The 24,162-nt window shown below is 51.7% G+C and overlaps 1 protein-coding gene across 1 annotated transcript; it reads left to right on the top strand.

Moving 5' to 3' along the window:
- The first annotated feature begins 1,607 nt into the window (after nucleotides 1-1,607).
- Nucleotides 1,608-23,798, top strand: Bmf (Bcl2 modifying factor). The gene is given in 6 exon segments (XM_075961772.1): nucleotides 1,608-1,658; nucleotides 1,660-1,731; nucleotides 2,101-2,230; nucleotides 4,246-4,542; nucleotides 5,982-6,142; nucleotides 19,974-23,798. Coding segments are annotated over 6 exon segments (813 nt in total). The 3' UTR covers nucleotides 20,076-23,798.
- The last annotated feature ends 364 nt before the right edge of the window (nucleotides 23,799-24,162 follow it).

Below are 24,162 nucleotides of genomic sequence, written 5' to 3'. Positions count from 1 at the left end.
GAAGAAGAAGAAGAAGCAGCAGCAGCAATAGTGGCGCAAGCCTTTAATACTAGCACTTGGAAGGCACAGCTCTGCGAGGCCAGCCTGGTCTACAGAGTGCGTTCCAAGACAGACAGTGCCACACAAAGAAACTCTGTTTCAAATCATGCCCCCTACCCCCCCCCAAAAAAAAAAAGAAAAAAAGAGCTGAAGATGGCTCAGCTCAGCAGTTAAGAGAACTGAAGGACCCAGGGTTTGGTTTCCAGAACCCATGTGGTGGTTCACACCCATCTTTAGCTCTAGTTTCAGGGGATTCCTCCTCCTCTTAGGGCCTCTCTAGGCATCAGACACACACTGTGGCAGGGATTGCTTCCTTTCCCTGACTTCTGCTCCCCCTCTGCCCTTCCTCCCCTTTCCTCCCCAAATTCATCTTCTGGAAAATCTTTGCTGCTAGCCCTCTATAAAATTCAGATTCCTCAGCCTGGCATTATTCCAGGGGCACCTCTGCAATCTGACCCAAACCCACCTCCCCACACTTACACGTTTAAATCAAGGTGAGCATTTCAAAGAGTTTGGTGAAGCGGCCTGCCCCTGCTTCTTGGACAAGCTTTCCAGATGAGTGCTTTATTCTAGCTTCCCGCCTTTCTGGGCCTGTGCTGTTATATTTGGTTTTCACTTAATGAAAAATTCTCAAAAAAAAAAGAAATGAAAAATTCTCCATTCTTCTAGGCCCGACTCAAAAATCTTTTCATTCTGAATTTTTCTGCACCCATAAGCTATCATTATCCTGAAAATGAACATCATTCCCACTGCTTCCCGTTATTCGCAGGCGGAGTAGAAGCTCACTGAGGACAGGCACCAGAAGTCTGGCACTTAGTCCAGTACCCGGCACATAGTAGGTGTTCAAGAAATGTGCAGTCCTCCTTGGATTGACCATAGTACATGGGCGGCGTTTTGCTTTCCAGGCCCACGCAGTTTTCCGACGCTACCACCAAGTATGTTGGCTGCCCAAGCTGCCCCTTTGATCTCTCCTCTGCCAGAATCTTTTTTCGCCGTGTTCTTGCCCAGTCCAGAAGAGAGGATGTGGGTCTCTCATTGCACTTGTTGAAACCAAATGTCATTTGGTTACAGACACGGACACACGTGTTCTTCTGCAGCTTTCTTCGGACCCGCCCAAGCAGGCGAGGGGGTGGTTTTTGTTTTTGTTTTCTTCACTAGGGACCGACAACTCGTTTTTTCCCCCCACTACAAGTTGCAAGCCGCTGAGGGCTCCTTGCCGCCTTCTGAACCGTCTTTCTGGAAGCCCCGCAATAATTCAGCCCATTTCCAAGTAGACAAAAGTCACTTCGGCGTCCTGTCACCCCCCAACCTAGTGGAGAACCCAGGGACTCTCTGGTGCTTCTGGGGCCTGTCTTTGGAACCGAATCCTCACCCGACACGGCGCTCCAATTGCGCTTCTGGCGAAGGTCAGAAATGCGCTCGGCCCCTTATAGTGTTTCCAAGGGAAGGTTCGTACATTAGTGACCGTCCCTGGCAGCTGCCCAGCCTGAGACTTGGAGCTCCACTTGTCATTGGTCAATGGTTGGAGTGACGCGAGGAGGGGCGGGGCCTCATCAGCTGTTTGCGGGATGCCCGGAGCGGGCGTATTTTGGAAACAATACCGCGCGGTGCGCCGTGGCCCTCCTCCCGCGCCAGCTCGCGCCCGCAGCAGTCGCTGCCCCAGTTCTCGCCACCGCCTCCCGCCGCAGCCCGGTGAGCGCCCGGGCGGCCGGGGGCCAGGCGGAGTTGGATCGTACCTCCTCCGGGAAGTGGGGAGCGGAGTCGCGGGGGGCGTGGGGGCCCGGGAAGGGTTTGGATTGTGGGCATCTGGGGTGACCATGAAGAGTTGGAGTGCCGGGATGTGGGAACGGGGTGCAGAGCACAAATTTGGGCTTGCTCTTCCAGGCGGGGCTTGCGGGAAACATTGGAAACTAGGAGTTAAGAGTAGGTGGGCAAGTGACCCTAAGATGCACTGCCAAGCGCCCTGAACGCTCTGGCCTCCGGGTCTGACTCTGGGGTGGGGCCGTGAGTTGTGGTGCATTTTGCCTCCCTGCGGAGTCTGAAGGGTCCTCTTCTTAACAGCTGGAGTTTGCCCCCTCCTTCCCAATCGAGCGTGGGCACCAAGCCCCCCGAGTGCTCGTCACCCTGGACCCTGGCGCAGAGCCTTGGCATCACGACTCGGAGGCTGAGACGCTGTCCTGGAGTCACCCAGGTGTGTGTGCGCTCGTGTGTGCGCGCGTGTGTTCTGAGATTTTAGTCACTATCGAGCTAGTGCCAGCTCCTATGAAGAGGAGGAGTTTTAATTGAGCATCCCAGTTGGAGCTCTGAGGCTCTGGTATGGCTTCAGCGGACTTCAATCCTTTTGCTAGGAAAAAAGCGTTCTCTGACTGTGCTCTCAGGAAGTGCCCTCTTCCTATCATTACCACTTTAGCTCAGGGAAGCCGAGGGTTTACTTTTCCCCGTTTTATATGGCTTTGCCCAGAACCCCGCGGAGGCTCGCACCAACCGGAGAGCCACCTGCAGTTCTTGTGCGGAGTGGGAGAGGGTCTCTGCGTTTTTCAGAATCACACCCTCTGTCTGCACCTCCCCCATTGTCCAGTCTAAGCAAGGGTTGAACTTTGGGGCTTTGCTGCGAGGGGGAGGGGAGTGATAGGCATCAAAAGAAACACCAAGACAATGACGCCCACTTGTGATTGGTTCTGGAGGGTCCCCACTTTGGTTGGGATTGCCAGCCTGCAGAGAATGGGTTGAGGGACAGGAGAAGCCCTGCTAGGTGACAGCTCTTGGTCCTTTTATGTGGGAACTTGATTTTTCTGTTGCTGATAAGCTGGTGTTCCCCCGACCAATTGGAACAATATCCAAAGATCTCTGCTTCGCCATCCTAGCAGGCATGGCATCGTTCTCCAGGGAAGAGAGCAGAGAGAGATGAGACTGCAGTTAGCTCAGGGATGGGATGAGGTGGAGGGAAGCTGAAGCAACCTCACAGAGCTCGCATTTGGGAAAGGAAGATTTCTGAACTTAACTGAGATTTCTTTAAAGGCAAGGATTAAAAAAAATAAGGTTTCTTAAAAAAACCCACAAACCACTTGGCTTGTCTTTCAAAGGCAAGACCCTGAGGTGCCGGACCTCCTTGGGAGTCTCTAGCTGAGTCCGAAGGTGACAGAATTTGTTTTTGCGTCGCCTTGACCATTCAGGTGCTTGCGGATGCTTCTGGTTGCCCCACGGGCATGCTTGGAAGCTCGAGCTGCTGGGTGACTCCAAGGGCAGAATTTCAAGAGCCGTCAGGTGGAGCGAGAGGAACTTAGCACTGAGAAACAGCTCTACGGTGTAGGCAGTGAGAGAGTGCGCGGCAAGCGGGCTGAATTTCACTTCCTTCTGTGTGGCACGTTGTACCTATCTCAGGTTCAGCTCTGGCAGGAGTGGGAGGCTGAGGGGATGAGAATTTGAAGTCATGGAGATTAGTGGGTAGAGTTAGCTGGACACTTTGCTAGGGGCCGATCCAACCCTCGAGTTTAACCTGTGGTGGGCAGACAGCTCTGCTCCACTGGAAGAGAGCTGAGCCAGGCAGCTGGAGTGACTAGCTTCGGTCCCCTGTTCCAGGACACTCTCACCACACCACAGAGCCTGTTTGTTGTGTTGTGCAAGGAGGGGGGTGGAGATGTGCAGGAGGGTGGGGCTTAGCACGTTAGGAGGGAACCTGGCGGCTCTACAATTGTTGGCTTTTGTTTTTGCTGCTGAGCCTGGAGTTCAGCTCAGACTTAGGCAAGAGCTTGGAGGTTCCTCCTTAGTGTGTGTGTGTACGTGTACATACATATGTATATTGTGTACACTTTGTACTGTTAGTCACTGTCCCTTTATGTGCCCCCACAGTCACTTATAGAGATTAGTCTTGCTTATATTTTCCCAGGTACCCTATGGTAGCCCCTGATCTTATCCCTTGCTTACAGCCCTCAGTGTCAAACTTTGTGACCCACCAAGTCAGAGGGAGTGGGGCAAGGTGGCAGTGGTGGGTGCAAGGAGGAGATATGGAGGGGTCCTGACCATTGGGGTGGTCCACACTTTAGGGGTGATTATCACCCTTGGCAGTGTTTTATCACTGGGTTGTGTATCATCAGAAGCTAGCTTGGTTCCCTCAAAGAAGAAGAATGGGAGAGGAAGGAGGGAGGAGAATCCTTGGTCTGGCCTCAGTAGGACAGCATTCCAGATGCTTCCATTGTTCTCTGACAGGAGAGATGGAGCCACCTCAGTGTGTGGAGGAGCTGGAAGATGATGTGTTCCAGCCAGAGGATGGGGAGCCAGGGACACAACCTGGGAGCTTGCTCTCTGCGGACCTGTTTGCCCAGAGCCAGCTGGATTGTCCCCTCAGTCGGCTTCAGCTCTTCCCCCTCACCCACTGCTGTGGTCCTGGGCTCCGGCCCATAAGCCAGGAAGACAAGGCCACCCAGACCCTCAGCCCAGCTTCCCCAAGCCAGGGCGTTATGCTGCCTTGTGGGGTGACAGAGGAACCCCAGAGACTCTTTTACGGTGAGTGCTCTTAGCCTTAGAGATGGGGGAAATGAGGGGACTTTCCCTTGCCAAACCTGCTGGTTACTAGTTCCTTCCCCAAACTGAACAGCCAGGGCTATCTATCAATCCTTCAACCTTCTTCACCTTGCTTGGGCCCCCAAAGGACAAATTGCTCTGTTCCTTCTGTTGCTTCCTGGGGGATCCTTGGGTCCATGCAGTCTCCTTCACATCCTCATGTCTTTTCTGTGGCTCTGCATTTTGGGCCCCCGGTGCCAATCTGTTTTTCACGGAGTGGAAGGACTATTAACTGTGTGTCACTCAAGGAAAAGCCCAGCCAGTTCTTATACGGAAGGTTCCTAAAGACAGAAGGTGGCTTTGAGTTGTCACTTGGGACTTTCTGTGCTTGGAAGGGGAACTGGAGAAAGAGGTTGGGCCTGCCTGGGCTCAGCGCCAGAGGAGGGGCTATTCCCAAGGCTAAATCAGACAAGACCCCTTCATTTGTGGGCTTAAATGGTTTGTTTTATGAGAAATCTGCCCTCCTCTGGCAAAAGGGCAGGATTAGACACTTGGTCTGTTTTCTTCTTTTAGCACACTGGCCTGTGGAGGGAGGGTAAAGGCTCAGAGGTCATCCTGCTGTGTCTGCGGGAGGAGACTGAGAAGCCGCTGCGCTTAATCTCAGAGGGAACTGCCCATAGGGCACTTCTGGAAAAGCAGTTCTGGCGGGAGTCTGAGAAGCTGGAGGAGGCCTGCTTCAGGCTGGAAGAGGGAGGAGGCAGGAGGTGGCAGGCGCCCCCAGCGGCCATTCTGGTGCCAGCACGCGGTGAGCCGACTTGGCTGCTATGTGAGCCTCAGGAGTTTTCTCACTGGCTTTGCTGCTGCTCTCTCATCTTGAGTGCTGAGCCCAGCTTTCCTTAACTGTACTAGAAAAACGAAGACACTTTTGGTTTTGTTTTTTTTTTTTGGTTTTGTTTTGTTTTGCTTTTCTCTGCTTTGCTCAGCCCACGAACTCTGGAGAGTTTTCCCAGAGAAGAGCTTCAACCTGCCACTACACGAACAATACATTGAGGTCAAGTGTAGCTTGATAAATGACAGATTATTGGTGTGTTCGTCATTCACATTAGCGCCTGCGCTATGCTATGGTACTGAGAGTGGAGAAGAAGGCAGGGTCTATTTTCTTGTCTGTTTTTCCAGTGTGCGTGTATGAGTGTGCGTGAGTGATTGAATCTAAACCCTCGAGTGTGTTAAATATTCAACTACTTCTAAGCTACACTCTCAGTCCTTGTACCAACTTTTATACTCTTGGGCAGCTCTCCAAGTTTGGCAGAATGCCCTGGTAAAGCAGGCAGGCCGCTTCCTCTTCCTTCTATCATAAGGTTTACCAGTAACTCCAGGTCTTGACATGGAGAAGATGGGGTAGGGATAGAAAATGCTGAGTTGTGGCTCCTCTATCTTTGCAGGCAATGCTGGCTACAGGCTTCCTCTCCCTGCCAGTTTCCCTGCAGGCCTGCCCCTTGGGGAGCAGCCCCCTGAAGGACAGTGGCAGCATCGAGCGGAGGTACAGATCGCCAGAAAGCTTCAGTGCATTGCAGACCAGTTCCATCGGCTTCACTTGCAGCAAGTAGGCATGCGAGGTTGGGGGGGCGGGGCTTGAGACCGCTGGGGCTGGGAAGCCAGGGCCCGCCTTTGTCCTCTCGTCAGTTACTCTGGAGGTGCCAGGCCTCAGGATGTGTTTCAGAGTTTTGGCCTTGGCTGCTGTCATTATGATGGACTGGGTAGGCGCAGTTAGATGGGTACTCTTGTCCTTGAGAGCTCCTGCTGCCTACTTAGCTTCACGAGAGGTGAGAGAGATACTGCGATCCCTCCCTGCCAATGGGATGGTTTCCTGCAGGCTGGCAGGACAAACTCCCCAGACCCAAGTTGGGGGCTTGCCTCTTGGAGAAGGCTGAAGTGAGCAGTTGGGGGTGTGTTGAGCAGTTGGGGGTGTGCCTGGCCGAGGAACAGTGGGAAACCGGTAATCAGTCCTGAGCTGGGGCCTGAGTGGGGGAAAGTGGTAGAACCGGTTGAAACCTGACACTTTCCAGCTGGGGAGCCACTCCTCACTGTCTGCGTCTGGGAACCCAGGCCCAGGACTCTGGAGATTGTACCTCAGAGTCTCTCCAGACCTGCGACCGGCGGCGGGGCGCTATGCCTGGTGCTTGGCCGGCGGCCTGGCACCAACCCCGCCAGGGCGGAGCATCGCGTGTCAGCCGAGCATGTGGCAGAGTCCATCAACAAAGGCGGCGGCTGGCAGGCTCGTGCGTGAGCCCGTTGTGCCATGGATGGGAGGCTGCCCTGCTCGACAGCTCAGCCACCGGCTGTGCTGGGCCCCCAGGTGCTTAACCCTTCCCAGACTGGCTGGCTTTTTGGATGGCTGCCAAGGCAGGGGCAGAGCCTGAAGCTTGATCCTTGCTGGTACAGATACTACCTGGCAAAGCCACAACACAGGAAAATGAACACAATCTCTACCTATAGGACTGTGTTCCTATCCTAGCAGAGTGTGTGTGTGTGTGTGTGTGTGTGTGTGTAGATCACAGGAACAAATAACTACCAGGGTTGGGCACAACTAGGATTAGATGAATAACTTCAGATGACCGGAACAGTTATTGGCAATAATAACTTTAATAATAACTTGCGAACAAACCATGGCCAGCGGCAGTGGGTGGAGGAATTGACCTTGAGTTTTCTGAGAACAGGCCACAGGGCATTATTGGTATACTTCTCTGTCAGGGAGTCTGAGAGAGATTTGGGGCCACAGCTGTTTCTGAAGGGTTCTCCCCAGCCCTTACGTGATGTGGACAGAGGGTGGCCCTGTGCTTAGGTTATAAGGGGGCCTGGCTAATTGCTGTGGCAAAGCCACAGTCTCCATTCCCTCCATGATTATATTGTACAAACTGCCGTCCATGTATGGATGCTTCTGGTTCTTGCTTTCAGCCTCTTGGCCTCCATCCTGATTTAATACACCTTGGTTGTACCGGTCCACGGCTCAGTCTAGCTCACGCATGGCGTTTGGTCCTGATGCTAGCGTGGGAAGACCCAGTGGCTGTACTCTAGCCTACTCATCTAGAGCACATCTGGAAGACATTCTTCATTCACAATGACCTGCCCTCTTCGGCAGCTGTGTCCTGGATAGTCCTCTCTCCGGTAGTGCCCTGACATATTGGAGACCAGGCTAGAGACCTCTTGGCTGCTCACCTAGGTTCAGGAAGAAACCCTATCCTGAAGTCTCCTGTAGCAGGCTTTCTTGGACTGCCAACCCCAAATCATGACACGAGACTTATTATTAATTATGACTGCTTGGCCTTAGCTTTAGGCTTGTTTCTAGCTAGTGTTTATTTTTTTTCCCTTTTCTTTTTTTAAAAATGATTTTTCAAGACAGGGTTTCTCTGTAGCTTTGGAGCCTGCCCTGGAACTAGCTCTTGTAGACCAAGCTGGTCTCAAACTCACGGAGATCTGCCTGCCTCTGCCTCCCGAGTGCTGGGATTTAAGGCACATGCCACCACTGCCTGGCTCTAGCTAGTGTTTTTAAAACTTAAACTAACCCATTTCTGTCAGTCTCTGTGCTGCTCCAAGACTCATTTACCTCACCTATATTCTGTCCCTCCTGTTTGCTGCTTCTGCTTCCTCCTTGTCTGTGTCTGGCTGACTGGGCCACAGCTGGCTCCCCCTTCCCGCCCCCCCCTTTTCTCTCTGCCTGCAAGCCCCACCTATTCCCTCCTTTGCCTAGCTATTGGCCATTCAGCTTTTTATTAGACCAGCCTAGTGCCTTAGGCAGGTAAGGTGAAACAGCAACACATTGTTACCTAAACAAACATGGCATAAACAAAAGCAACAAACCTTTGCATAATTAAAAAAATTCAGCATAAACAAAGGCACCGCTTTTTTTTACATAGTTAAACAATTATTCTACAACACAAATGTAACACATCTTTCCATATTTAAACTAATACTCTATTCCAATACAGTGGCCCCTGCTCTCTGCTAGCTGATACCTTTCTCCTGGTTTAGGGCTGCTTCTTTGGGAGCACAGGTCAGTTCTAGATGAGGTGCTAGCCTCTCGTCCAGAGTGCCCCCAAGAGGTTAGAAGGAGAATTGAATGAGTGTTAGTTGCCCTTTAGTCCTTGTAATAGACTTCAGTGATGATGATGATGATGATGATGTGGAATCTCAGCCCAGGCTGCCCACTAACTCACTACGTAGCTGAGGATGGCCTTTAACATAAGACCCACCTCTTAAGTGCTGAGATTGCAGATTTGCACCATTGTGCTCTATCTTTGTGGTGCTGGGGTCCAAACCCAGGGCTTCCTGTATGCCAGGCAGGCACTCAGCCAACTGAGTTCTCCCTCTAGTTGTTACCACTATTTCTCTTCTCCGTTTCCTGCCCAGGAATGACGCAGATACAGGGTGGCATGCTGGCAGACAGGGTGTATTCATCATGGCTGAGTATCATGGGTCAGATTGGATGGGGTGATAAATGACAGCACCAGACTGCCCTGGGTGTTAGTTTATGTTGGCCACATTCCTTCCACCTACCTCTGTGCCATTTGTTATCTCACCGTATTTCCTGAGGAGTGTGGCAAGGTGCAGGACTCACCTGGTTCCCCCAGTGGCTGCTTCAGGGTGGCTGCCCTGGATTCTTAGGCGAGAGTCTGTAGGCAGACATCGGCAGGTGCTGCTCACTGCGAGTTCCTTGGTTTCTAAAGCAGTTAGAAAGATAGAGGCAATGTGAGTGGAGGTGGAAGGTTCCCTTTCTCCTTCCTTCCTTCCTTCCTTCCTTCCTTCCTCCCTCCCTCCCTCCCTCCCTCTCTTCCTCCCTCCCTCCCTCCCTCCCTCCCTCCCCCTCCCTCCCTCCCTCCTTCCTTTCCTTCCTCCCTACCTCCCTCTTTCCTTCCCTCCCTTCCTTCTGGGCTTGGGTAGGTGCGACAGGGACTTGCTATGTAACTTAAACTGGCTTCAGTCTCCCTGAGTGCTGGGATTACAGGCATGCACCACCATGTCCAGATTTTTCAGACTTCCCTGTATATTCCACCTTTTTATGCTGGGTCAGAGGGAGGCTCCTGTTTGGCTTCTTTCAGCTGACAGGCTGCAGCAGGGATCTCTAATACCATGCTGCCCAGGGTATCCTCAGATTTGGGTTCTGAGAGGATGGCCCCTCTGGTTTCTCTGTGAAGCGGGAGGATCAGATTCAGTTCCTGACAAACTTACAGCTGCCCTGGTTCAGAAGGTTGGAGCCTCTGTTGTCCCGTGTTCTCTGTGAGTAGCCCCTCCAGCCACTGTGGGCCCAGGGACAGTCGGTACCTTGTCTCCTACCCTGTGGAAAAGCCTGCTGTGGCCAAGTCTAAAGGGATATTTCTAGAGAGTGTTGAGAAACTCACAAAAAGTAGCTCCTGTGGGCCCTTGAGTAAGTGAACAGGAGGTTAGGGTTCTTTATGTTGGGATTTTCTTCCTTTCATTTGGCCCGTGAGTGACTCCATTCAGAGAAAAATCAGATTTAGAAATTCCCTAAATAGTAATTAGATACTTTGGAAAATGAAATCTAAGGAAACTTTCAACCCCTTGTTTGAAACCAACTTCGTTTGTAATATCAAAGGAAGGATGGTGGACTTCCAAGCGGGTCTGGAGAGAATTCCCTTCCTGTCACTTACACAAGCTGTGTGTTTATGAGCGAATCATTTTACAGGTCCAGACCTCAGGTTCCAAAGCTAACCTTGCAGAGTTGCTGTGAAAGGCCTTTGGGAATGGTAATAAAAGCACTATTGGTCTGGGCTTATAGCTCAGGTGGGCATTAGAGGCTTGCCTAGCATCCTGGAGGCCCTGGCTTTGATACTCCTGGCTGCAAAAAAAACAAAAAAGAAGGAACTATGATTGCTTGGAGAGTTGAACACATGCTATTAGCAAGGGTGGAGCAAGGCAGAAGGATCACAAGTTCAAGGACCACCAGGGCAACTTAGTAACACCCTGTCTCACAAAGGAAGCTGTACATCAGTGGGAGAAAGCTTACCTAGTACGGGTACACATACACCATGAATTTGGCATTTTGTTTGGGCCTGACTTTATAATTCTTGGGAAGCTCTTTCGGAAGTTGTACCCAGATTGCTGTTTGCATGGTTCATCACCTAGTGGCTTCTCTGCCCAGCATCCTGGATCCTTTGTTCTGGGAATCCCTGACTGCTTTCTGACCCTTAGGATGCTCTCCATGTTGGTGAGTGGTTTTTCTGGAGCAGAGACCATGGCTAATGAGGTCACTCAGGCTCTAGAGAGCATGGGCCTCAGAGATTTGTCCTAGAGTGAAAAGTGCCCCTAGGAAGCCATCTTCTGTCCCAGGAGTAAGAGGTCTATGCAGGACAGTGCTAAGGGAAAAGTGGGACTGGGGGAGGGGTCGCTGCAAGCCTCTGCTGGGGCTTGGGGGCCCTGTGTTTGCTCTGTGGCTGGCTCTGTTTATATCACTCGCTATATTTAGCTTCTGAGTCATCAGCGTGGCAGACTGGAGGCCGAGTTCCCCACACACTCTGCACCTGACTGTTCTTTCTTCCAAGAGAAGGCCTTCTAGTTCCGGGCAGTTCATCCCTCTCTGCCCACCAAGGCGGGCCATAGGGATGGGAGTTAGCCTTGGTGTGTTTTCAGGGTGGGGGGTGGGTGGGAAGACAGGCCTGGAGGAAGCACAAAGAAGAATAAAGAAAAGTGCCTGGTTTGCCTTTTGATCCAGGCCTGGCCAGTCAAGAGGGCACATTCCATGACCGCAGCAAGAACAGTCTGCCTGTGTACCGAGAGGAGGGTTCCAAGCCTTTTCCTTGCCCAGTCTGCCTTGTCCTGTCCAGCAGACCGACCCCATACAGGAAAAGAACAGCCAGCTGCAAAGGCTCCAAGTTGAGAATGAGCCTGTGTGTGTGTGTGTGTGTGTGTGTGTGTGTGTGTGTGTGTGTGAGTCTCCATAGCTGTGTCTCACAACTGGCTGCCCCTCCTGGTCCCCTCCCTCCCTCCCTCCCTCCCTCCCTCCCTCCCTCCCTCCCTCCCTCCTTCCCTTCCTCCCTCCCTCCCTCCTCTTCTACTGAGACCCAACCACATCCCTCCAGAGCACTTCAGGGTCTGTCTGAGATAGAGGGAAACTGAGACACTGGAGGGAGTTGGGTCAGGATGACGGTAGTTTCCTCCTCCAGGCTATAGAGATAGGCTAGTGTCCCACATTACTGTCTCCTGCCCAGCCTCTTGGCCCCCAGTGGCCGGATCCAGTGACTTCCAGTTGGGTCAGAGGACTCCCCGCCACCCCGGCCAAGAAGTGGCTGTTCTAGGCTGCCCTTTCTTCCTTGGCAGCACTGACATCCTGCTAGTGCTGAGAGAGCCTTTGGCAAGGACTGTCTTTCCCTTTCCACTTTGCTCTGTTGCTAATCATGGGTGTCTGGGCAGGGCCTCGCTGGATCCCTGGATGACCCTCTGGGTGTCAGACCCCAAGTCAGCCTGAAAGCCTTGAAACCTGAACCCAGCTGCCTCTGGCTACTGTGAGCTGTCTCAAAATAGGAAGGCTGGCCTGGGCAGGAGCTGGTGCTTGTGGGGCAGAGGCAGGCTGGAGAGCAGAATGTGTCCAGGCTGCTCAGTGCTGCCACCAGGCCCGAGGGCGAACGTATAGTCTCTCATTTCATCAGCAGAGCCCTTGTTTTCTCGAACACAGGCTCAGAGAAGCCAAGCACTGCGCCTGAGTTACTCTTTAGTGGCTGCAGTCAGAGTTGCGAAGTTTAGGTTGACTCTAAAACCATAATCCTTTCCACCTCACCATTCCTGCTTCTTGGCAAATACGTGCCAAGAGGGCAAGGATGTGATGGGGCTGTCATTTATCACAGAGAAATCCTGTCTCAAAAACCAAAGGGGGAAAAAAAAAGCACTGGCTACTGTTCTAGAGGACCGGGGTTCAATTCCCAGCACCCACACGGCAGCTCACGCCTGTCTGTAACCCCAGTTGACACCCTAACATGATACTTAATTCTGGTCTCTTGATTTCTTCCTCATTAGGTTGTAAAGTAAGTGAGAACAAGATTATTCTGAGCCACCTTTGAATCCCTCATAGCTCGTAGCTCTCTGGGCTCCATTGAACCTCGATGGCTTTAGCAAAAACATCTTCCCACCTTGTGCAGTGTGGAATTTTCCTAAGGTTGCCATATCATTGTTCCTGTTCTTAGCCACAGGCTCTTTCCCTCAGCCTTGGCCTGGAGTAGTTTCACAGTGTGACAGGAGAGTGAGAAGGGCCCGTGTGCAGACCCCTCTGTGACACAGACCGTGCAGTTCTGCATTTTGAAGTAAACGAAGGTGGTTTCAAAACATGGTCTGAGGTCCTAATTTCAGCCAGTCTCTCGTTCTGTTTGATCTCCAGTTAGCGCTGCCTCTGAAAGGGTTCTTGTTTTCTGGTCCACATCATCCTTTCTGAACACTTAATGATCTGGAAACAATGTCTTTAAGCACACTGGGGAGCGAGCAGTTCAATGATGGTTCTTTTTGCACAGGTAATACTATTTGCATAACGTGAGTAAACTCTGCAATTTTATATATATTTTTTTATTTTTTTGGTTTTTTCGAGACAGGGTTTCTCTATGGTTTTGGAGCCTGTCCTGGAACTAGCTCTTGTAGACCAGGCTGGTCTCGAACTCACAGAGATCCGCCTGCCTCTGCCTCCCAATTTTATTTTTTCTAAGACAGGGTTTCCCCATGTAGCCCTAGTGGTTGTTCTGGAACCAACTCTGTAGATCAGGCTGGCCTTCCCTGTATAGCTCTGGTTGTTCTGAAAGTAACTCTGTAGACCAGGCTGACCTTCCCTGTGTAGCCCTTCCCTGTATAGCTCTGGTTGTTCTGAAACTGACTCTGTAGACCAGGCTGCCCTGAACTCAGAGATCAAAGGTCTGCACTACTGTGCCCAGCTGATATATATATATATATATATATATATATATATATATATATATATATATATAATTTGTTTCAGGCTCATTGGTATTGTGCCTAGATGTATGTCTGTGTGAGGGTGTCAGATCCTCTGGAACTGGAGTTACAGACAGGCATGAGCTGCCGTGTGGGTGCTGGGAATTGAGCCCCAGTCCTCTGGAAGAGCAACCAGTGCTCGTCCTTCCCTCCCTCCCTCCCTCCCTCCCTCCCTCCCTCCCTCCCTCCCTTCCTCCCTCCCTCTCTCCCTCTTTCTTTCTCTCTTTCTTTCTTTCTTTCTTTCTTTCTTTCTTTTTCTTTGGTTTTCGAGACAGGATTTCTCAGTGTAACCGTAGCTGTCCTGGAACTATCTCTGTAGACCAGGCTGGCCTTGAACTCACAAGAGATTCACCTGCCTCTGCCTCCCAAGTGCTGGGATTAAAGGAATGCTCTTAATCTTGCTGAGCCATCTCTCCAGCCCTGACACTGCAATATATTAAGGAAAGAAAAGTTTTGTAGGACTGGAGGCAACTTAGAAGTAGAGTGCTTGCCTGACATTCCCAAGGCTCTGTGTTTGATCTCTAGCACTGTAAGTAAATAAATGGGTCCTTGTATCAACTTGTATGGCTGTTTTGCCTGCATGTATGTCTATACACCACATAAGTGCATGCCTGCTGCCCTGCATGTATGTCTATAACCACATAAGTGCATGCCTGCTGCCCTGCATGTATGTCTATAACCACATGAGTGCATGCCTGCTATCCTCAGAGGCCAGAAGAGGGCATCAGATCCCCTGGAACTGATTATGAGCCACCATGTAGGTGCTAGGAATTGAACCCAGGTCTGCAAGAATAAGTGCTCTTAACCTCTCCAGGCCTTTTCCCTCCCTCTCCCCTCCTTTTCTTCCTCCTTCTCTTCCTCCCTTCTTCCTTCCCTTTCTCCCTCCTCCTCTTCCTCCCTTTTTAAAAAGAATAGCTTGGGATTCCGAAGTCAAGGGTTTAAGTAACTCATCATCAAACTTGCTTAGGATGATTTTGTGGAGGCCTTTCTTTCTTCTCCATCTGTAAAAACAAGGTTGGTAACAGCCGCCTGTCCTGTGACCAGCTGAAGAGATCTGAAAACACTTTTTTTCTCTGTGATGGTACAAATTGCTGTTTGGTAAATTTGCTTTTCAGATGGTAGACCTTTTGAAAACCTCTTCTGATCCTTTGGGCGACTTAGCTCTGCAGGAGCTTCTGGAGCTCTGGTGACACTTGAAGCCCCCAGAGGGCAGGAATTGAATCTGAACTGGGAGAGGCAATGGGAGATTCTTATCCAGAAAGGGCCAGGAGCATGCTTTGTACTTAAGGCGGAGGCCCCGCGGGACCAAACAGAGTTTGATATGTGTAATCTAACTGTGTCAGATAGTACAACTAGCTAGATTTCACTCTGTTTCTCTCTCCTCTCTTTGCTATTTGGCCTCTCCCAGACAAGAAGCTAATTTATCACATAAGCGACATCTCTTCCCCCTGGGGAAGACTAGGCAGGAATCCTGGCCTTCGACGGGGTGGGGGTGGAGGGGAGGGTGAGGGGAAGGGTGGTCCCAGGTCCCCTTCTGCCATCAGCCTCGTGTGCACAGGTTGGGATGCACGGTGTGGCTTCCAGCTTCCCTCCTCCACTGGACAAGTGACCAAACATTCCGTCGTAGTCCCTTGTTCACAGCGGGGCTTTAGAAACTTGTCCGTGATTTCTGCCCTTCCCGACCATAGCAGGGAAGAGAGATGGACCCCGGTTGCTCTTCTAAACATTTGGGTTTTTGCTTATCTGTGCCGTGGAGGTCAGAACAACCTGTAGGAGTCTCTCCTTCCACTATATGGAGTCCGGGGTTTTTTGTTTGTTTTGAGACAGCCCTGGGTGGCCTGGAACTTACTATGTAAACCAGGCATGCGGAGATACACCTGTCTGTGTCTCCTGAATGCTGGAATTAAAGGCGTGTGCTGCCATGCCCCATAGGTTCTAGGAATTGAACTCAGACTACCAGGCTTGGCGGCAGGCACCTTGATCCACTGAGACATTTAGTCAGCCCCCTTGAACATTTGCTATTTGTTCCCTCCACTCTTGGGTTTAAATCTTGGTGAGTGTGTGTGTGGGGCGCTTTGGGATGTTTCATTCCCTATTCCCAGTCTCTCATCTTTGGGTCACTCTTTTGTGGTTTCTGCGAGCTCCCAGCCTGAGGCACACATGCCCCGCCTGGGAGAGCTGGGCCCTGTTCCAGGGGTTTGCCCTCAGTGATGGATTTGTATGCTGGGTGCTGGGCCAGGTACCTCAGACTCAGAGGTCCGCAGACTTTTTCCTGGTTCCCCCTTTCTTCTCCCTCCTATGGAAGGACTCGGGCTCTCTGCTGTTTTGGTGTCTTTGTATCCTTCTTCCTGTTTGCTAGAGGCTGACTTCCTTCCTGCGCTGTTTCTCTCTGGCCGCCTTGCAAGTCCTTTTTCTTTCCTTTTCTCATTAGTCTCTTTTGTTTGACTTGTAGAAATATTTTGTTTATTGTTACTCCTTGTAATCAGGGTGCTCTTTGACTCTTGGTGTGTGGGAGCTTGCTTTCCATTTTGGGGTGTGCAGGAGAGACCTAAGTGCAGTCTTCCAGGCTTGGTTTGTGTCCTGGAAGTGTTCAGAGTCCCGGGGACGGGCTCCAGCCCTCCCTAGCCGGTGTCCATGCCGGCCCGGGCACTACTGGGGTGGCTGAAAGGACCGAGTGCTTGGCACCGTGCTGTATTCCTGAAGGCAATTGCGGTCACAAACTCTTTGGGGTTGGAAAGTACCTCAGTGGTTTCCAAAAGCCTGGCTTTGGCCTGGCTGCCACAGAAGCACCTGGGCAGGATCTACGTCTGGCTTGGCCACCAGGGCAGGACATTGGTTTAATGGAAAGAGGTTAAAAGGCGCTGAAGAAGGTGCCAAACTCAGAAGCGTTTTCTTCTAGGCTATAGGATCACTAGCGGCTTTTATATTCTCTTTTGGAAGGACTTGTACTTATATTTTATGATGGTTTTACATTGAATATGTATTGCTTTTATTGTTTAAAGACATGATAAATTTTCCTTCTGACCTTCCTTTCTTCCCTCCCTTCCTCCTTCCTTCCCTTTGTTTTTGTAATACTGGGGATTGAACCCAGGGCCTCCATGTGTGCTAGGCAAGTGGTCTACCATTGAGCTATGTTCCCAGTTGATTTCCACTTTAAAAAAATACTTTCGCTATTTTTAATTATTTATGTGTGTCTTAGTGTAAGGGTTTTTATTGCTGCGAAGAGACACCATGACCACAACAATTCTTATAAAGAAAACATAGAGGTTCAGTCCACTGTCATCATGGTGGGGAGCTTGGTAGCCTGCTGGCTGAGGTGGTGCTGGCTACATCTTGATCAGAAGGTCACAGGAAGTTGATTGACAGTCATACTGAAGGAACCTTCCTTGAGCAAAAGATAACTCAAAGCCCACCCCCACAGTGACACACTTCCATCAACAAGGTCATGCCTCCTAATAGTGCCACTCCCTTGAGGGGACATTTTCTTTCAAACCACCGCAGTGTGTTTATGTCTGTGTGGGGTTAAGTGCATGTGGGTGTAGGTGCCCTTGGGGGTCAGAGAATCAGATCCCCTGGAGCTAGAGTTACAGATGCTTGGGAGCCACTGGTACCGGTGCTGGGAACCAAACTTTGGTCCTCTGCGAGAGCAGTGCACACTCTTGACCACTGAGATATCTAACCTGTCTGCCTCTTCATGGAGTTTGTTTAGTATGGAAGCTCCTGGGCCCCTTCCCTTGACATTCTGACCCTGTTGACCTGGGTGGGACTGGGACACTGATCTTGTTCACTTGATCAGTTGGGTTCAGAAGTTGTGGATCTAATAGAGCGCTGGTGTATTTTCACAAACAGGCTAGTGAGAGATCCAGCCTTAAGCCAGACTCTGATGCCCGATTGAGGCCCTAACTCCCTCCCTTAGTGCCTTCTTGCCAGGTCACGAGCCCTGAAAACTCACAGGGTGGCCTGGCTTCTGCTCAGAGGCCAGGCTGTATGCACCACCATCTGCACTCGGGCTTGGCCCCGCCCCTCGGAAGTGTGCATCGATCCTGACTGACTACTCACCAGCTCACAGATGCTTCTCTGACTCTAAAGGATGGGGTGAGATTGTTTCCTTCCCTCACTCCCACAGGACCTGGGGTCCCAGGAAGTACCTATCCTCTGAGCAGATGATCCATGGATGGCCTTGGGGAGAAAGCAAGGCATACGGAGATAGGATTGGTGCAGGTCGTGGATCGTGGGATCCTGAGCTGAGATGGTGTAGTGAAGGGATGGATGGCGGGTCTTCTCTGACACAGGGAAAGATGGCTGATGACACATAGCGTACAGTGATCGTAGGTAGGGACGTCGCTCTGGGTTCTAGCCCGTCCCTGCCACTTACTAGCTCTGGGATAGCTGGGTTAGATCTTTGGTTATCTCATCTGTTAAGGGCATGACAACAGACTCATTTCATAGGGTTTAGGAAGGTGATGGTTTTTTACCCTAAATAGAAGAATGCTTTTTATCCTGTGCTGTACCCCAACCCCCCAAATCCTGGGTATCTTGTTGAAAGTGTGCATTCTGACTCAGGGGGTCAGCATTTCTAGTGAGCTTCCCTGGTGGTGATGCTGAGGCTGCTGTCCTGGGGACCACACCTCAGGAAGCAGAACCGTAGAACCCTCAGTATGGGACCACCACAATTTGTTGAAAACCATAGTTGTTATTGTCACTGGGCTTTGTCAGACAGGTACTTGAGGAGACTCACAGTGCCAGCAGACCAGCCTCTCCGACTGCAAGGACTCGTCTTTTCCCGGGGTCTCCTATGCCACTCGTGACCTTTGCACCTGTCGTGGGCAGCAGCTGGGGAGGCCTGGTGGAGGGACTTCTCCCAGCTGCTGCAGGCCTGGGTCTCTAGCTCTGCAGCTGAAGTTCAGGCCACTGCACTGGAACCAGACTTTGTTAAGCTGCGCGTGTTTCCTCTTTTTTACTCATCTTTGTTTACAAAACAGGAGGAAGCCATCAGTCTCCCCAGCGCCTGCTGCCAGGCTTCTCTGTGGCACACCCGCTTCCCTTAACCCACTATGCCTCCGATCTGCTCGCTTGTTCTCCACACTCCACTCCACCATCGCCATGGACGTGTGTGGGGGGGTAGTCTGTGTCAACCTTAGCTGGACACTACATTTCTCTTGGTGGCTGAGGGCAGTGGGGAAGGGACTCAAAACCTGCTTTGTTCCCTGGGGGAATCCTGGGGCTGTATGGAACTTCAAAGCTCCCGGAGTCCAGGAAACCTGGGCTTGTGACCTGCTTCTCTTACTGACTTACTCTACAGGCGAGTAGGAGTTGCCTGGTAGGAGCTGATGGCTAAGGTTAAAGACACCCTGAGGGCCCCCGCGACCCCCACCCTGGACACCTCACATAAACTTACTTGCTGACTGGGCCACTGAAGGACTCTAAATCCAGCCTGGGCTGGCCCCCCTCTGCACAGGAGGCTTTTATCCCCCCTGTCCACTAAGAACCCCACGGAGAGGCCCCAGCCTATCCTCCTCCCCTGGCAGACAAGGAGAGAACAAAGACCGCCTCTTCCAGCACTCCCTTGTCCCCTCCAGGCCTCTGCTGGCCTCTGGGAAATGGTACCTGTGTGGACAGGACACCAGCCAGAAACCTTTGTGCTTCTGACCTCTGAACTTTGCCTCCTGGCTTCCCAGCCTGACAGTAGGACCTGGGATAACCTCCAGAACTGGTGCGCATTCTTTGTTTTTGTTTTGTTTTCAAGTGTGTTCTTGCTTAACGTTTAATTGGCTCCAGTCAGTAGGAAAGCGCTCCAAGAGGGATTATTTATGGCTTACTGTCAAAAGCGGCTATAAAAAGGGCAGCCCAGAGCTGGGGATGCTGAAGGGGGAGAGGGCGGGCTCTCTCTCACACAAGTGTGCGTGTGTGTGTGTGTGTGTGTGTGTGTGTGTGTGTGTGTGTGTGTTTGTACTGGATGAAATCAGTTTTTTGCTGCCTCAGCAGTGTGGTTTAAATTGAAGATTAACCCTTTGACCTTCACAGTGTCAAATCACTTGCAGATGGAGGCTCCCCCCCTTCCCTCTCTTGTTCTCTGTGTTCCTTTGGAATGGGGGAGAGGGAGGGACTTCTTGTCTTTCTCGCTCAAGCAAGATTGTTGTTCATGCAGCTGAGGTTTGGGGGGCTCAGGAGCCAATCTGATTAAAAGCAGTACTTGGCTAAACTCTGGAAAAGTCCTGCGAGCAGGGGAGAAAGTCTGATCCTCCTGTTACCGTTCACACAGCCTAGCTGAGTGTTTCCCAAACTGCAGATGTCTTTGGAGTTTTGTCCCGTGTCCCCCTCCCCGGTTTGCTAGCCGGCACAATGGTGCCAGTCTGAGATCTGGCAATGGGAGCTTCTTTGGGAAACAGTAAGGAACCCGTGGTCTAGGCTGGTGCCTGGCACCTAACGCTCATCTCTTTCCCTTACAGCACCAGGAGAACCGAGACCGAGCATGGTGGCAGGTCTTCCTCTTCCTGCAAAACCTGGCCTTGAACAGAGAAGAAAACAGGGAAGGCGTGGGTCCCTGGTGAGGCTGCGTGGAGAATGAAGCACCAGAGTGCAGTCTGGAACAGGACAGACATCTGGGAGGACGGACACTATCTTGTCAAGTTTTGTTATTTTTAACTTTTGTTTCCTGTTTGTACATACAACATACCCCAGTGAGATCTCCTTCCCCTGTTCAGAACCTGCACTGGGAATGGGGGCTTTGGTCAAACACTGTTGAAGGAGAGGTGGCCGTGCCTGCTGGTGGAGTCCCGAAGGCTCTGACGGTGACCAGTTGGTGATGCTTTCCGGGAAGTAGACTGAGGCTTTCCTACTGGAGCTGGTTAAGAAATAGGAGGTCAGGTTAGACTCCCAGAGTCACCAAATGTGTCAGCCTTCCCTCACGCCTGATGGAAACACAGCTCTAACCCACCAGGACCTTGCCCGGGGTATCCTGGCTAAGAACAGCAATGCCTTGGCTAGCCAGCCCTACATCTGGGTTCCCACTTGGCACAGCCAGTGCCCACCGCATGGGCTCAGGGATTCTTATCCAGACCCGTCACCTCCAGAAGACCTCAGGGAGGGTCGGACTTCTTTAAGAACCTCTCAAAGGTGCCTCAAAATGGAATCAAGCTTGACAGGTCTCAAGTCTGACTTGGTTCCCCCCATGGAAGACCCTTGATTGGTCCCAAGGTGCAAACTACTGCCACCTTTGCTGGCTGGGTGTCAACAGTGTGTGAGCCGAGTCGCTGATCAACCATCGTGTTGTGCCTGGGAGCCTGTGCCTTTGTCGGCTGTTTTCAAAAGACCCTGCCAACTACTGGACTGGATTGGACTACCACCTCAGCAGCTGCACTCCGAGATGGGGTGCATTCACAGGGGATCCACTGATCAGTCAGTCCCAGGGTCTGACTCTTGGTTTCCTTGGAAACGTGTACCTCCTCCCCCTTATCCCCATCCCTTTTTCGTACCTAGTAGTATACAGGAAGAAGCTGGCACAGTGACTTTGCCAGCTGAAAGGTGACTTTTGAACAACAGACAATGTTTAGAACATGGAGCTGTCAGAGCTGGGTACACATTTCCTATCTTCCTTCAGCTTCCAGCCAGGCCAGAAGAGAGAGTTCCTGAACCCAGCCGAATCTCAGCTTCCTTCTCTCCCTGCTGTGGTACTTAGGGAGGAGACTTAAAGCGGCTGACCTTCATCACAGGGTGTCTCCTAACCCGATACCTGGAGATCAAATTGTAACTTTTACATATATATGAAAAGACATTGGTGCTAAAGACGAGGCTCAAAGAAAGGTGGCTTCCCTGGGTAAAGAAGACTCTGGGGTCATGCAAGGAATTTGCAGGAGGAACTCAGAGTAGAGCAAATTGAGCAAGCCCAGTAACTTTGTAGAGAGGTGGGGGTGGGGCTTCAGTCCTGTAGGAGGGCCACTGACCCCCTGGGTGTGCACAGAGTTTGAGGGATTTCTAGAGGCTGAAGTCTGGCCTGTGCTCTGCTCTCTAGGCTGTGTGCTAGGCTGGATCTGCTCACTTGGAGATGTCTTTCCTAATTTACACAAAGGACTGTCTGCACTCACAGCGGGCCTCCTGAGAAGGCCCCCAGAATACTTATATAAGCCTTTGTGTTTTTCTGCTCAGACGATCTGGAGATATTACCTCTTCTTGGCCACAATCATTTTCTCAGGGTGTATACCGTGGTCCATCTGCTAAGAAGTCGGTTCCTGTTTGCAAGGAGAAGGGGACCTAACTAATGAATATGAAGACTGGTTCTGGGGCGCACTAACCATTGTGAAGCCCAGTTTAGATGTGTGTGGGGGGTCCACTCTCCGGGATCAAGGCTATGATAGGCAGGCTTCTGGTATGTGCATGGTACATGGGTGCCCCCGCCCCATATAGAACCGTGTACATCAGTCATCTTTAAACCTCTTAGCAGACTTTACATTCAGAGACCTTTGCCAGGTGCCGGCTAGGTGCCCTGTGATCTGTCCTAAGAACTGAGCCCAGAGTTTGACCTGAACGTTGAGTCTGGGGCCAGGTGGAAGCTGGTCGGTCCGAATACACTGTCTCCACTTCGGGCCTAGCCAGGACCAAACTCACTAACTTGGGCAAGCCAGGGTGAAATTTAAACCCTCTTTTATCTTCCTCCAACCTGAATCCAGGCTGGGGTTGAAGCTCAATAGGAGAGTACTTGCCTTGCAGTCCAAAGACTCTTGGATGGATCCCCAGGGCTATAAAGTAGAAATAAACAAAAATCCACCCCCCCACCCCCCCACCCCCGCCCTGCAAGCCCTAGGAGGTAGCTGGCAGCCCAGCCCCAGGAGGCAGAGGTTCCCCCTGGCTGGTTGCTTTAATTGGCCAGTGATCTCTGCCTGGTGAATTGGCTTTATAGTCTCCCAGTCCAGCCCAGGGCCAGCCAGCCAGCCAGCCCGCCCCTCCCCATCGCCTCGCTCCTGCTCCAGGAGCCTGACTGTCTCTAGTGAGGAGTGGAGATTCAGATTTAGAGGGAGGGGATGTCTGACCTGTGTGCTGACCTGTAACCGGCTGAAGGCAGTGGGCTTTTGTGGTGTGCTGAGGATGGGGGTGGGAGAGAGACGGGAAAACCCAGTGTAGACATGCCCTAGAGGGACACAAGCCCATGTTCAGGAGCCAAACTGCTCTCCTAAGTCACAATTCCCAGTAGGCATTTCTAGAAGCCAATGAACAGATCTGGAAAGGAGCATCCCCCAGTCAAGTTACTGACTCCCCAGTGAGGCTGAGACAGACTGGCGGGGGGTGGGGGGGGCTCTCGCCTGGCCCTGTCTGTTTCAAAGTCTGGCTGCACTGTGCAGTTGTCCCCAGTGGCCTTGTCTTGCTCAATCAGAGGTGGAAAAAGATCACCTCCCGGTGACCTCCCTCAGGCCCCAAGGGATGGGCTGTGTCCAGAACTATGTGGCAAAGCTTGTTTCCAGGGCCTAGAGAGGCCCAGCTGGCTTGCCTCGCAGCCTCAACCACAAACCCGAGCCCAACCCTGAGCATTGCGGGGAGTTGGTATTGGCACAGTCTGGTCAGAACCCCCGTCTGCCCCAAGCTTTCCAGGAAATAGGTAGCGAACTCACTATGACCATCCTGGTCAGCGAGGAGAAAAGTTCTCTGAAGAGAGCATTCCTTTCTGGGGACTTGATAGGGAATGGGGTACTACGGGTGCACGGAGTAGCCAAAGCCTTCGGTCTTCATGGCTCTGCTGGATTTTGAGGAACAGTACTGTGGCTGCCATCCTCCTGGTGGGGCACACTGACTCCGTGAAGATGAGGACCTTTGGAGGCAGGCTATCCTGGTCTGTTACCCTGGTAGGACAGGGTGGACCAACAGGCATTCAGAGTTTCCTGGGATTCCTATGAGCTGCAGGCCTGAGGGGCCAGGGCCTCAAGGGAACAGCAGAACAAAGCTGGGCTCTCCCATGGATGCTCGCTTTGACCAAGGTGCTATGAGGTGTGTGGCCTCAGGCTTGCTCTGCCCCTCCCTCTACAGGTGTCTGATGGTCCACCCCATCTCTGGGTCCGCAGGAACTGACTGGGAGACCGAGTGAGATGTAGCATTTCATTCGTCCCCAGTTTGCTTGCCCTGGGGTCTGGGCATTCTGCCTTAAGGAGAGGAATGGGGACCGTTATTTTTTAACCTGTACATAATATTTGGCTTTGTTGTTGTTGTTGTTCTTTACTTGTATACATGTGTAAATATCCCCTCCCTCATCAGCTGGTACAATTTTTAATAAAACCATTTAAAGCGAATCTGTTCTTTATTTTTCTAAGATGTGGTAAAAATACAAGAAGGGGCATCAGACACTCTTACTAATGTGTTTCGCCCCCCGGCATCCCGAGTTGCCCTAGAGGTGTTGTGTGCTTGCCACACTGCCTTTCGCTTCTTGGAGTGGGAAAGAACAGTCTGGCTGCATAGTAGCAGGGCCGCAGAAGCCCAGTGTCATGGGAAAGGGGGGCTTTGGAGGGGTCAGTCTGGCTTTGGGTCCAGTCTCTGGCCTCCATCCAGAATGACTTTGACAGTGATGGGAGGTGCCACAAGCCCTGCCCCCTCTGGACCCCAGCTCTCTCCGGTGGAGAGGAGCCTCCTGCCCCTCTACACACAACCTATGCCCCT

Source organism: Microtus pennsylvanicus, chromosome 2 (genome assembly GCF_037038515.1).
Source record: "Microtus pennsylvanicus isolate mMicPen1 chromosome 2, mMicPen1.hap1, whole genome shotgun sequence".
NCBI classification, from domain to species: domain Eukaryota; kingdom Metazoa; phylum Chordata; class Mammalia; order Rodentia; family Cricetidae; genus Microtus; species Microtus pennsylvanicus.
The sequence above is the reverse complement of the archived record's forward strand: the minus strand, read 5'-3'. Positions and strand labels throughout refer to the sequence as shown.